General features: G+C 47.0%; 1 protein-coding gene across 5 annotated transcripts in view; it reads left to right on the top strand.

Moving 5' to 3' along the window:
* CTTN (cortactin) overlaps positions 1–10,134 on the top strand; it is a 44,535-nt gene extending 34,401 nt beyond the window's left edge. For all 5 annotated transcript variants that reach the window (XM_031943489.1, XM_031943485.1, XM_031943488.1 and 2 more), the window contains 6 exons: positions 257–326; positions 664–812; positions 1,737–1,829; positions 3,511–3,697; positions 4,715–4,786; positions 8,466–10,134. In XM_031943489.1, the coding sequence (XP_031799349.1) occupies positions 257–326; positions 664–812; positions 1,737–1,829; positions 3,511–3,697; positions 4,715–4,786; positions 8,466–8,602 (708 nt within the window). In that variant the 3' untranslated portion in view covers positions 8,603–10,134. The remainder of the gene's footprint in view (positions 1–256; positions 327–663; positions 813–1,736; positions 1,830–3,510; positions 3,698–4,714; positions 4,787–8,465) is intronic.
* Positions 10,135–13,235: the final 3,101 nt, after the last annotated feature.

Below are 13,235 nucleotides of genomic sequence, written 5' to 3'. Positions count from 1 at the left end.
TCCCATCTCCTCTCTATCGGCTTCTTTCCATTGGTTATTTAATGTCTCCCATTTCCTCTCTATCGGCTTCTTTCCACTGGTTACTTAATGTCTCCCGTCTCCTGCGTACGTGGGACACTGTAGCAGTAGGGCATTGAATGCGTTGCTTTCTGAGTGTTGGTGGCTTTTTGAAAGTGTGAGAAATAAAGCAGAAGTCATATTGCGCCTCACATAAGAGAGAGCCACCCGAAACCATGTTTCCCTTTTCTTTTGGTAGAATGCCTCGACCTTTGAAGAAGTTTCCAAAGTTTCCTCAGTTTACCAGAAGACGCTGCCGGTCGAAGCTGGTGAGCCGCTCCCCTCCCCGTGCCTGCCTCCTTGCTCAGTGGATTCCCCTAAAACCCATCCAGTGGCAAGCCATGGTTTTCAAAAGCATGGACCTGCAGCAGGAAAGACTTTCCTGGAGGCAAAAGCAGGTCCAGAACTGTTGCTTTTCTGGCGAGAATTTCAGATTCTCCCTTGGCCACTGTCTCATTTGGGTGTCCTGGTCCATGAGGCCGTCTGTTCCTGGTTAGGTGATTGACAAGCATTTATGCAGCACCAACTATTTGCCAGGTACTGGGCCCCCCCAAATCTCCACTCTAAAAGGGATAAAATAAAAACTGACTTTGTTTGCCTCCCTAGTGAACAGCAAAACGAGCAACATCCGTGCTAACTTTGAGAACCTGGCCAAAGAAAGGGAACAAGAAGATCGGAGGAAGGCGGAGGCCGAGAGAGCCCAGAGGATGGCCAAGGAAAAGCAGGAGCAGGAGGAGGCCCGCAGGATGCTGGAGGTCAGGGCAGGGCCTGGGGAAGGCAGGGAGCCCCTAGATTTAGAAGCGGGCCAAGTAATTTAGCAGACAGAATGCAGAGCTTGGAGGTACAGAAGGCTGTTACATAGAGGGTAAAGGGTTCACATCAGTTCTTCCAAGAACGTGCGCCCCTCTGGTCCCCCGTGAGCTTGCGTCCCATGATGCTTTTCTCTGTCTACATCTGGGGCTGACTGAAACTGCAGCAGTGGAGGGGTCGGCTGGGACTGCCAGGGGAGGGGCCACGGTTCTGACAAGCCCTTGTTTTTTTTGTTTTTTTGTTTTTTTTAATAGCCTTTTATTTACAGGATATATGCATGGGTAACTTTACAGCATTAACAATTGCCAAACCTCTTGTTCCAATTTTTCACCTCTTACCCCCCACCCCCTCCCCCAGATGGCAGGATGACCAGTAGATGTTAAGTACATTAAAATATAACTTAGATACACAATAAGTATACATGACCAAACCGTTATTTTGCTGTACAAAAAGAATCAGACTCTGAAATATTGTACAATTAGCTTGTGAAGGAAATCAAAAATGCAGGTGGGCATAAATATAGGGATTGGGAATTCCAATGTAATGGTTTTTAGTCATCTCCCAGAGTTCTTTTTCTGGGCATAGCTATTTCAGTTCATTACTGCTCCATTAGAAATGATTTGGTTGATCTCGTTGCTGAGGATGGCCTGATCCATCAGAACTGGTCATCATCTAGTATTGTTGTTGAAGTATATAATGATCTCCTGGTCCTGCTCGTTTCTCAGCATCAGTTCGTGTAAGTCTCTCCAGGCCTTTCTGAAATCATCCTGTTGGTCATTTCTTACAGAACAATAATATTCCATAATATTCATATACTACAATTTATTCAGCCATTCTCCAACTGATGAAGCCCTTGTTTTAAATTGTAGGAGCAAGCCAGAATCAAGAAGCAAACTCCGTCTCCTCCTCCTAGTCCACAGCAGCCGGCGGAGCAGAGACAGCCCTCCAGCCCCGTCTATGAGGTCAGTGCTCGACTGAGCTAGAGAGCCGATCCACCATGATTGCTCACCAGCTCTCCTAAGATCACCAGCCCCCCATGATTGCTCACTAGCTCTCCTGTGATTGCTGCCCCCACTGTAGTTGATCACTAGCTCTCCTGTGGTCTCCAGATCCCTTGTGATTGCTCACTAGCTTTCCTGTGATTGCCGGACCTTCTGTGGTTGATCACTAGTTCTCCTGTGATCTCCAGATCCCTTGTGATTGCCAGCTCTGCTGTGACTGACTGCTTGCCTGGTGCTGGATGGGATGAAATCTAAGCTCCCCTCCCCCTTTTCACCCCACCCCCCACCCCCCACCCCCGAACGAACAAGACCATCAGCTTGAAACCTTTTTGCTGCCTCCATTTCCCTGCTTACTTTCCCCAGGGTCACCACAACAAGCCTTAGGGGTGCAGGGGTCAGCGGGGCTGTGTGTCTGCGGTGCCATCCTAGGGAATTAAGTTGTCCCAGGCCCCCAGAGCACCTGCCCACGTCCCAGCCAGATTTCTAGGGGGCGCCACAGAGCACTGGGCCTGGAGCCAGGAAGGCTCATCTTCCTGAGTTCAAATCCAGCCTCAGACACTTACTAGCTCTGTGACTCTGAGCAAGTTAATTAACCTGTTTGCCTCAGTTTTCCTATTTGTAAAATGAGCTAGAGAAGGAAATGGCAAATCACCCCAGTGGTGTCTTTACAAAGAAAACCCCAAATGAATGGGGGCACAGAGAGTCACCATGACTATAGACATAAGATGTCAAAAAGGCCCAGTCTCCAAACCTTAATTAAGTGCTGAAACCTTTCAGGAGTTGTGCTGGGGGCTGGGGAGGCAGAAGAAGGAAGAGGCTCCTGCCCTCAGGACACTTACATTCTGCTGCATAGGGACACAGCCGCAGGATAAACAGCCATAAATGGCGGGGCGTTAGGGTCATGTACAAAGTGGTGCTGGCACCTCCTGCTGAGGGGGCTGCGTAAGGTGGGGGTTGGTGCAGCTTGGATTGGAGATGGGGGAGGATGGAGGAACAGAAAACAGATACATTTATTTTTCCATGGAAGAGTCCACAGTCTCACCGGGGAGAAATCCGGACACAGGGCAGAGGCCTGTGGCTAGGCCCGGTCTAGGGAGGCCAGCCTGCAGGGAGCACGTTTTGCTCTCTGTGTTCCTTGTGGAAAGCCTGGAAGCTAAAGGACTTAGTTCCACTGTGAGGCTGGGTGGCCATGCCCTATGACGCCATTTGGGGGTTAGTGGAGGCTGTCTGGTTTTATTTGACAGTGTCTGCGCTGCCTTTCAGCAGAGGGAGCATGTAGGTCTTCTCCCACCATGGGCTGAGGGGCTCTCCATGCCCCCAAGGCCTTCTCTCCCTCCTCACCAGGTCTGCAGGTTGTCACTGCCAGCAGCAGCTTGACTCCTGGTCTGAAGAAGTCCAGCCATAACCAATTAGGAAGACCTGAGTTCCGATTCTAACTGACCTGTACTTAGCTGTGACCCAGGCCAAGATATTTAACCTGCCTGCCTCAGCTTCTGGGGATGTTAATAATGGCACTTACCTTGTGGAAGGAGAAAATAGCTTCATATTTTTTACGTGCCGTGCAAACCTCGAGGTTCTTGTAAATTCTGTGTCTGATGATCATGAGAAAGATGCCAGGTGAACTTTCTTTGACTTTTCCCAGGATGCTGCGTCTTACGAGGCCGAAGCTGGGTACAAAGGCCATGGCACGGCATATTCTGGGCCCGAGCAGGAGTCCGAGTACACGGCCGTGCAGTCAGACTATCAGGAGGCAGTGAGCCAGCGGGGAGTGGCGCAGGAGTCCGAGGCCGTGTACGAGACAGCCGACTCCGTGGCTCCCAATCAAGAAGGTGCAAAAGGGGGGCTCTCTCAGCGCTCCACTTCAGTGCGAGGTCCCCATGACCACAGTGGCGGCGGGTTCACCAGGCCTCTTGGTGCCCTTCCTCATGGCCTTCTTGCCCAAGACTTTCCAATCTCGATGGGCTTCCCTGCCAGTCGCCTAAAGCCATCACGCACCCTCTGTTACTGTGGTTGCTCTGCTCCGAGGGTGCCAGGGGCCCAGTGCTCTCAGACCTATGTTTGAGACCAAAACTGGCTGCGGGTGCAGGGGAAGGCCCATCCTGGGCCAGGCTGCAGCCAGGCTCCTGTGGAGGCTTCTCTGGATGGAGCCAAGGCCCCAGCCTGGTGCAGGGGGGTGCGTGATGGGACCAAAGGAGTCAAGGCTGGGGACTGGAGGGGTTGAGGCCGGGGACTGGAGGGGTCGAGGCCGGGGACTGGAGGGGTCGAGGCCGGGGACTGGAGGGGTCGAGGCCGGGGGTCGGAGGGATCGAGGCTGGGGACTGGAGGGGTCAAGGCTGGAGACTGGCTTGCTGAAAAAGGAGGGAGAAATCTAGACATGAGGTGCTTTGTTGGTACATCTGTGGCCCAATGATATGTAGAGAGAGAATGTAAAAAAATTAAGATGAGGCCTCCTTCTCACCAAATGGGACCAGGTGTTGGGGATTCTAAGAAGGGAGGGGGGGAGGGGAGGGGGCGTTCCAGAGAAGAATCGAGGGCGGCAGGTGATGCACCTCCCTGAAGTGGGAGATAGGAACAGGAGGGAGGCCAACTGGGCTAGAACGTAGGGGGAGAGAACAGTGCAAAGTAAGGTTGGAACGCCAAGTCCCAAAGCTTCCCAGTGCCGTGCAAGGAGGGAGCAAGCACTTGTGGTGGGGAGAAATGTGGTCAGCCAGATACTTAGGGCAAATCACTTTGGCAACTGAGTGGAGGATCGACGTGTGGTTTATATTTGCGTCCTTTCCTTCACCGTAGAGCTTAGATTTATTTAGAAGCTGTTACTAATCACATTCTTTTTGGGTTGATTTTAGAGGAAAATACTTACGATGAATATGAAAACGACCTTGGGATCACAGCCATTGCCCTCTATGATTATCAGGCCGGTAAGCAAACCACATGGTGTTTAGAGGCTGGGCTGGGCTTGGGGCATCTTGTCCAACTGAGTCAATTTGGTTTTTTTCCATTAACTTCATGACTCCATTATTTTTAAATTAAAAATTACCAATCAGCAAAAATCCACCCTTTCTCCCTCCTTTTCTAATCCTCAATTGAAAATGAGAGAAAAAAACAGAAGCTCTGTTATAAACATATATAGCCAAGCAAAATAAATTTCTGCATTGACCACATCTATGAGAAAAAGATAAACATGATACAGCGTACATGTATATAAACACATGTGCCTCTATGTACTCTATGTATATGTGTATGTCATGCACATACATGTATATAGGTTTGCACACACGCATATACACACATTCACAATTTGCAAAATTGAATTTTGTGACTGACTCTCTCTCTCTCTCTCTCTCTCTCTCTCTTTCTTTCTCTTTCTCTCTCACACACACACACATACACACATACACTGTATTCTGAGTCCTCTCTGTATCAGGTGATGAGCAGCCTGTTTTAGAATCATGGATGGTCATTCTGTCAATCAGTTTCCAAGTCTTTTAAAGTTGTTTGACTGTTGCTGTTGTTCTTACGTACATTTCCTTCCAGTTCTATTCATTTCTCTCTGTCTGTTTTATACAAGTCTTCCAAACTTTCTCTGAAATGATCATTTCTTATAGCACAATGGGATTCAGTTGGCTTCATATCCCATACTTTATTCAGACTTTTCTACCTTCTTTTCCACCTTCCACTGATCTATGAATTTTTTGGTATATCTTCAGAGTTGTTTCCTTACAACTAATTTCTCCCTTAATTGATGTTCCCTTTAATTCTTCCCTTTGCCTTTTATTTCTATGTTGAGCAAAATATATTTCTGCATCCATTTGGTCCTTTGTCAGACTAGGTGAGAGCAGGGTTCGAATGCCAGCCGCTCTTGTGACTCACTTCTTTGTATAGTTGTCTACCTAACCTCCCCTGCTTTCTCCAGTGTATTCCCCTTTCTTTCCCTTCCTTTTAAAAGATTATCAAAATATAACAGAACTACTCTCATGCCCTCTATCCAATGGGACTCTTGTGATTCTTGATGATAATAGGGTTGAGAGGAGACAAAACAGTATCTCCTCATGTCAGAATATAAATAGTTCACACTGGTTTTAGTTCTTTATGATTGTTTTTGTTTATGTTTTATTTTTTAATATTTCTACATAAATGAAATGTTTGCATGTCAAAGTTTCCAAGCAGCTCTGGTCTTTTCATTAAAATGCTGGGAAATCTTATGTTTCACTGAAGATTTAATTTTTGTTTTGTAGGATTATACTTGGTTTTGCTAAGTTTATTATTTTAAGCTATAAGCCAACATCCTTTGCTTCTGGAATATTATATTCCAAGCTCTTTTCTCCTTTATGGTGGTGGCTGCTAAATTGTATGTCATCCCAACTGTGGCTCCTTGGTATTTGAGGTTTTTTCCCCACTGCTTCACTATTTTTTCTTTGACCATGAAGCTCTGGATTTTGGCTATGATGATTCTGGGAGTTTTCATTTTGGGATTTCTTTAAGGAACTGAGCCATAGATTCTATTTCCATTTTTAGAGAAGTGGGCCTGTAGTCAGGGAGATCCGAGTTAAAATCTAGCCTCATATATGCACTTACTAGTTGTGTGACCCTTTAGCTTTTATTTAATCTACTGGAGAAGGAAATGGCAAACCACTCCAGTATCTTTGCCAAGAAAATCCCATGGACAGCAAAGTCAAAAAGAGTCAGATGTGAGTGAGCAACAAAAATTCCCTCTTTGTCCTTTGGTTCTACAAAGTCCGATTCTAAGAGGCTGTTTTCTTTGAAGATTTGCTGTCCAGACCCTTTTTTGGTCACAATTCTCCAGGAGTCCAATAACTCTTAAAATTTTTCTCCTTGATTTGTTTTCCAGGTTAATTATTTTTACTATGAAATACCTTCCATTTTCTTCCATTTTTTCCACTCCTTTGAATACATTTAATATCTCTTGTTGTCTCAGGGAATCATTAGCTTTTATGTTGTCCATTCTAATTTTCACTGAGTTTATTGCTTGAGCAAGGTTTGCTTGTGCCAAGCTGTTAATACCCTTTCTGTCCTTTCTTTCATAGCTCTTACTTCTTTTTGTAATTTTCCTCTAGTGCTCTTATTTGATTTATTGAAAAAAATTCTTAGTTTTTTTTTAAGCTTTTAAAAATACCTTCTAGAAATTCTTGTTAAATATGTGTCCAAACTCTACCTTTTTTTGAGGCTTTGGCTGTAGATGTTTGGGAATCATTCTCATCCTTTGGAATTGTGTCTTGTACTTCTCTGTTGCCATAAGAGCTTTGTGTGATGGGATCTTTTTAGTGTTTACTCCTTCTTTCAGTTTGCTTTCTAATTATGTGTGGCGCGATCCAGCTCTGTGCTCTTCTGGAGGAAGGTCTGGACTAGTCCTGTTGCCGCTCTCTTGGGATATCGAATGTTGTCTTATTCTAGCATTTCAGTGACAGCTCAGGCTGAGGATGTGTGAGCTTTCAGTGCTCCCAACGGGTCTAAAGTAGAGCAAAGTGGGAGCACTGTCCCTTTCATCCTGACCTGGGTCTAGATCTGACCCAAACTAGATACTATTGGACTTGGCTACTATAATTCAGCTGAGCAACTCGGCTGACTCAGAGTGACAAAACTATAGGCTTCTCTTTGGTCTGGGATTCCTGATCTCATCATTCCACTGCAGGCTTCCAAATGGGTTAAAAGCTAGAATTGAGACCTTACTTTCTTGGGGTCTGAATCACCTGGATCTGAATAGAGGATAACAGTTACTCTTTGGCACCTATTCCTGCACCCTCATTAGATCCCTGTATCTTGGGGTCTGTCTGGCACTTCCTCTGGCCCCAATGCATCCTTGTTCGGTCCCTGAGCACAGGAATGCTTCCCTTGCTGTTCTCCTGGTCATACCCCATCTTTAGTATTCAAAACTCTCCCTGTTTCCCTATACTCACCAGGGCTGGAAAAGTGGCTCAATGTGATTTTTTTTCTTCTCTTGGATTTCCTGGTTGGGTCTTGAGGACCTGATGGTTCTGACCATGTGATCACTTCTCAATTTGGACATTGGGCTCAGTCTTTCTGATGGCTGCCCCGATTGGTGTGATTGAGTGGTAATCTGAGAAGTAGATTTATTTAGCTCAGCCCTGCCTTGAAACATGATTCACGGTGGAAGTCCTGCGAGGGAACCCTCCCCACCATGCTTTGCCATTGGGATGTCATGGATCACTGTGTTGCTGAGAAAAGCCAAGTCTGTCATCACCTTATCTTGCTGTTGCCGAGTACAATGTTCTCCTGGTTCACTCAGTGTCAATTCCTGTCAGTCTCTCCAGGCTTCTCTGAAATCAGTCTGCTCATCATTTCCTATAGAACAATATAACATACACATACCATAGCTTATTTGGCCATTCCCTGCTCGATGGGCAGCCCCTCAGTTTCCAGTTTCTTGCCATCCCAAAAAGAGCTGGTTCAGTGGTTTCTGAGTTGTCACCTTCTGTCTGGGGGCACTGGGCATCCAAAGACCAAAGGGGCCCCTGCCCTCAAGAAGATTAAATTTGGCTCCCAATGGTGGCTTGGTCGGGAAGGGTCGCCACAGAGACACAGCTTTCATTTGTTTCTCTGTCGATTTCTCCTTTTTAGCTGGAGACGACGAAATTTCCTTTGATCCCGATGACATCATCACCAACATTGAAATGATCGATGACGGTTGGTGGAGGGGCGTGTGCAAGGGCCGCTACGGGCTCTTCCCGGCCAACTACGTGGAGCTGAGGCAGTAGCCGGGACGGTCTCTCACGGATGCCTTAATGCCGTAGTAGTCTGCGAGCCTGATTTCTACACTACAGAGTCACGCCTCGGGAAGGACCGCGAGGGGAAGATACATCCGCTTTCATATTTAATACTTTTGCTGATGCTCTTAAGAATGTTTAATCCTCAGAATTTGCTAATATATCGTAATCATGTTTCCTTGAAGGACTTGGGTGATGGTGTTGGAGCATTTAAGGCCTTTTCTTTTTTGCCAAATCGAATGGTTCTTACAAGAAGCCACGCCGAGGCCCTTTTGTCCTCGTGCAGCAGATTGTGCACGAGGCCTTGGGATGTGGGGCCCTGCCCGAGACGGAGGTGCTGGGGGAGCCCTGTATCTGCATGTGGGCAGAGCCAGTGAGCGGCTTCCTGGGGGCCTCCAGCTCCCTGGAGGAAGGAGGACTTGGGAAAGAACGGGGCTTGAGGGCTTCCGACTGGGAGCAGCCTCTCGAGCCTCTTGCCGTGAGTGAGACTTTGTAGACTGACTTTCAGAGAGTCTCCTCCTTCCATCAGAAGAAGCCCACGGTGGCCAAGAATGGAGGCTCCAGTGTGGAGGATTTGTGAGTTTTCATTCTCTCCCCCATCTTCCCAGCAATCCCGACTCCAGGAGCCCCACAAGCTCCTCTCGGTTCCTTTAGAATTAGGTGGTTCCTCTAGGTGACCCTCCCCCGCCCCCAGCTGCTCGTCCACCTCCAGACCTTGGGGAGTCCCATTCTTCTCGGCTTCCGAGATGTCACCTGACAGGGCCGATGTCTCATAACCCGAAGCTCTCCATGGACCAGCAGCTGCTGGAGAAGACTGCTGGGCGGTCACCACTGCAGCCTGTTGAGGGCACAAGTGTGTGTGTGTGTGTGTGTGTGTGTGTGTGTGTGTGTGTGTGAGAGAGAGAGAGTGTGTGTGTGTGTGTGTGTGTGTGTGAGTGAGTGTGAGTGTGCAAGGCTGTCACCTCAGTCACTTTTCAGCCCCACGGGGCAGTCACCTCCCCGGATGCTCAACACAAACTGCCCCTTGCAGTTTCACCCTCTGGGGAGGGATGCTTCTTTGGCCCACGCGTCCATGGGCTGACTTGATTAAAACCGAACTACAGAGAGGAGTCTGTGTCCCTACCAAAGACATCGGTGGCTGCCCAGTGCGTGTGGGCCGCTCTCGTGGTCAGCTGTGCCGGCCCGGCGTGGCCGAGGAAGACGAGCCACTTGGGAGTCTCGGCGCTGTGGACCAGTGAGAGTGGGCGTGAGCAGCGAGGTGTACAGAATCTCCAGGAGACCCTTGTAGAAACGCCTCGGTCCTTTGGGACAATCCTCCTCCCAGCAGGCACCCATGTGTCTGGTTTCCCCTCCCCCCCACTTTTTTTTTCCTTATTGTTCAAGCTTCCCTAGGACTGGGCAGGGTTTTATACTCAATTTATTTTATCCCCCTTTGTCTAGGACACTTCATAGGTAGAATTTTTTGTTGTTGTTGCTGTTAATTAAATACTCAGAATAAATTTTTGGAACCCCTTGGCAATGGATGTTTTGGATTTGGTTCCTTGGGTACTTGATCTGGTCTGTACAGAGTCACGTGACTGCTTTCCAACACAGTGACCTAGACACACTGGGCAGGTGGGTGGGGAATTCCGAGGTCCTGCTTCATCCCTCACCCACCAACACCTGTGGAGCAGTGGCCATAGCCCTGACCAAGGGGTTGGAAGGTCCTGGCTTCAGATCTTTTTTTTTTTTTTTAATTTAATAGCCTTTTATTTACAGGTTATATGCATGGGTAACTTTACAGCGTTAAAAATTGCCAAACTTCTTGTTCCAATTTTTCACCTCTTACCCCCCACCCCCTCCCCCAGATGGCAGGATGACCAGTAGATGTTAAATATATTAAAATATAAATTAGATACACAATAAGTATACATGACCAAAGCATTATTTTGCTGTATAAAAAGAATCAGACTCTGAAATATTGTACAATTAGCTTGTGAAGGAAATCAAAAATGCAGGTGGGCATAAATATAGGGACTGGGAATTCAATGTAATGGTTTCTAGTCATCTCCCAGAGTTCTTTCTCTGGGCGTAGCTGGTTGAGTTTATTACTGCTCCATTGGAAATGATTTGGTTGATCTCGTTGCTGAGGATGGCCTGGTCCCTCAGAACTGGTCATCATCTAGTATTGTAGAAGTATATAATGATCTCCTGGTCCTGCTCATTTCACTCAGCATCAGTTCGTGTAAGTCTCTCCAGGCCTTTCTGAAATCATCCTGTTGGTCATTTCTTACAGAACAATAATATTCCATAATATTCATATACCACAATTTATTCAGCCATTCTCCAACTGATGGGCATCCATTCAGTTTCCAGTTTCTAGCCACTACAAAAAGGGCTCTGGCTTCAGATCTTAAGAGTTGGAAAAGACCCCAGAGATTTTCTAGGCTAATTTCATTTTTATTTTATTATGTATTTTCTTTTTCATTTCATGAGGAAACTGAGACTAACAGAACCTATGCCTGGGTAATTTTTCAACATTAACCCTTACAAAAACTTCTGTTCCAACTTTTCCCCTCCTTCCCCCACCCTCTCCCCCAGATGGCAGGTAGTCCCATACATGTTAAAGTATATGTTAAATCCAATATATGTGTACATATTTATACCGTTATCTTGCTACACAAGAAAAATCAGTTAGAAAGAAGGTTAAAAAAAACCCTGGAAGAAAAACAAAAATGCAAGTGGGCAATAACAGAAAGAGCATAAAGGCTGTGTTGTGGTCCACACTCAAATAAGTGACTTAAAATCCTTCATAATGTAACCCCCTCCTACCTTTCCAGTCTTTTCCCTACTTAGACTTCCTCAGACCCTTGCAGTTCAATGACAGGGACTTCCTTTTTGTTCGTCAAACAAAATACTTCCTCCCTTGACTCTGGGTAGTTGCCTCGTTTATCCTCCTGTGCCTCTTACCCTACTGAGCCCTTAAGTTCAGCAAAGCACAGGCGGTCAACAAGCACTTATTAAGCACCTACTGTGTGCCAGACACCATGCTAAGAACTTGGGTTATTAAGAATTCAGCCCCTGTCCCCAAGCAGCTCCCAGTTTGATGGGGAAATCACTATGATACTCCTCTGTATAGAGAAGCTACAGGCGCTGGATAAATGGGGGCAATCTCAGAGGGAGAGTGCCAGCACTGAGGGGGGAGCACGAGAGAGCACCACCTCCTTGGAGAAGGTTGACTCTCAGTTGGGACCTGTGCTTGTTGACCACCTGTGCTTTGCTGAACTCAAGGGCTCAGTACTTGTGAGCCATTTTCACTGGAGAAAAGTGTGTTCTACTTTCAGAATTAAAATAGGTGGGCATTTCTCATAGTGAAGGAAGGGTGTTTGTTATCTTCGTGTAGATTGGTACACAGTGCTTGAAGCCTTAGTTCCTGTTGATTTTTATATAAATTGGAAATGTTTGTGGGGGGGGGAAATTGGGTTTGAAAAATCACTTGCAGAGGAAGCGACAAAAAGCCTCCCATTTAAAGGAGCAATGCTGGGTGAAAGTGCGCAGCCCAGGGGATCAAGGGGCGCTTGGGGCGGGGGGAGCCTGAGACAAGCCAGTGAAGGCCCGGCCCTGTTGACAGTGTGGGCAGGTTGGTGACCTTGGTCCTCCCGGGCAGTGGGGAGCCTGGCTCTGCTCACCGTGACTCAACTCCAAGCCATTTTATCAAGCTCCTTTGGGAGTTGTGCTTGGGATGCTTTTATTTCCCACAATGCTCGTCTCTGAAGAGTGGACACTTTTATAGGACTCCTCCGTGACTGAGGTCTGAATCTGTCTGATGCCCTGGGTGCCTGCTGATCGGAGGCTGCAGCAAGGAGGCCCCAGAGAGCCGTGGCCAGGCTATCCTTGCCCCCTGCCGAGGACATCTTGCAGACCAGCCCCTGAAAGGCCTCTGTTCTGGGGCTCCCTCAGGCCGGGAGCAAGCTTGGGAAGCGCATGAGCTTACGAGGGTTTGCCAAGCCCCTTAAATATGGGCATTTACCAAATCCTCACGATTCTGGAAGGCAGGAGCTGTCATGGTTCCCATTTTCCATACGAGGAAGCTGAAGCTGAGGTACTGAAGTGATGTGTCCAGTGTCACACAGTGAATGTCCAAAGCAGGGTTTGAACTGAGGCATTTCTGAGTCAGTGTCCTTTGCTGAGCTCTGGCTGCCTTATCTTCAATACTGGGCACCAGAGCCCCCTTCTGGTACTCTGTCAACATGTGACTCATTTCAAAGAAAACCTATAATTTAATATATAACACATTTGCTTAGAAACTTATGTTTCTATCTGGGAAATCCACCCACACTAACCAATGGGACTTTCGAAGTCCACTGAGCCTTCGTAAGACATGTATGTAGTAAGACATCCTATGTAGTTCTGGATATTCCAGTTTTCATAGGACTATAGACTTGAGAGCTTGAAAGAGTACTTAGAAATCCTGAATGACCTCATTTTACAGATAAAGAAACTGAGGCACATCATTAGAGCAGGCAAAACTGGAAGCAATGGGGATGGGGAGCTGCAGGGAGGCAGATTCCAGGTTCATGTAACAATGGGAACAAGTGTAACAGCTGCTTCAATGGATTTTTTATTTTATTTTTTTTAGTTTATT

The sequence above is a fragment of the Sarcophilus harrisii genome, chromosome 6 (assembly GCF_902635505.1).
Source record: "Sarcophilus harrisii chromosome 6, mSarHar1.11, whole genome shotgun sequence".
Lineage (NCBI taxonomy): Eukaryota > Metazoa > Chordata > Mammalia > Dasyuromorphia > Dasyuridae > Sarcophilus > Sarcophilus harrisii.
Note: the sequence above shows the minus strand (reverse complement) of the source record. Positions and strands in the feature narration are given on the sequence as shown.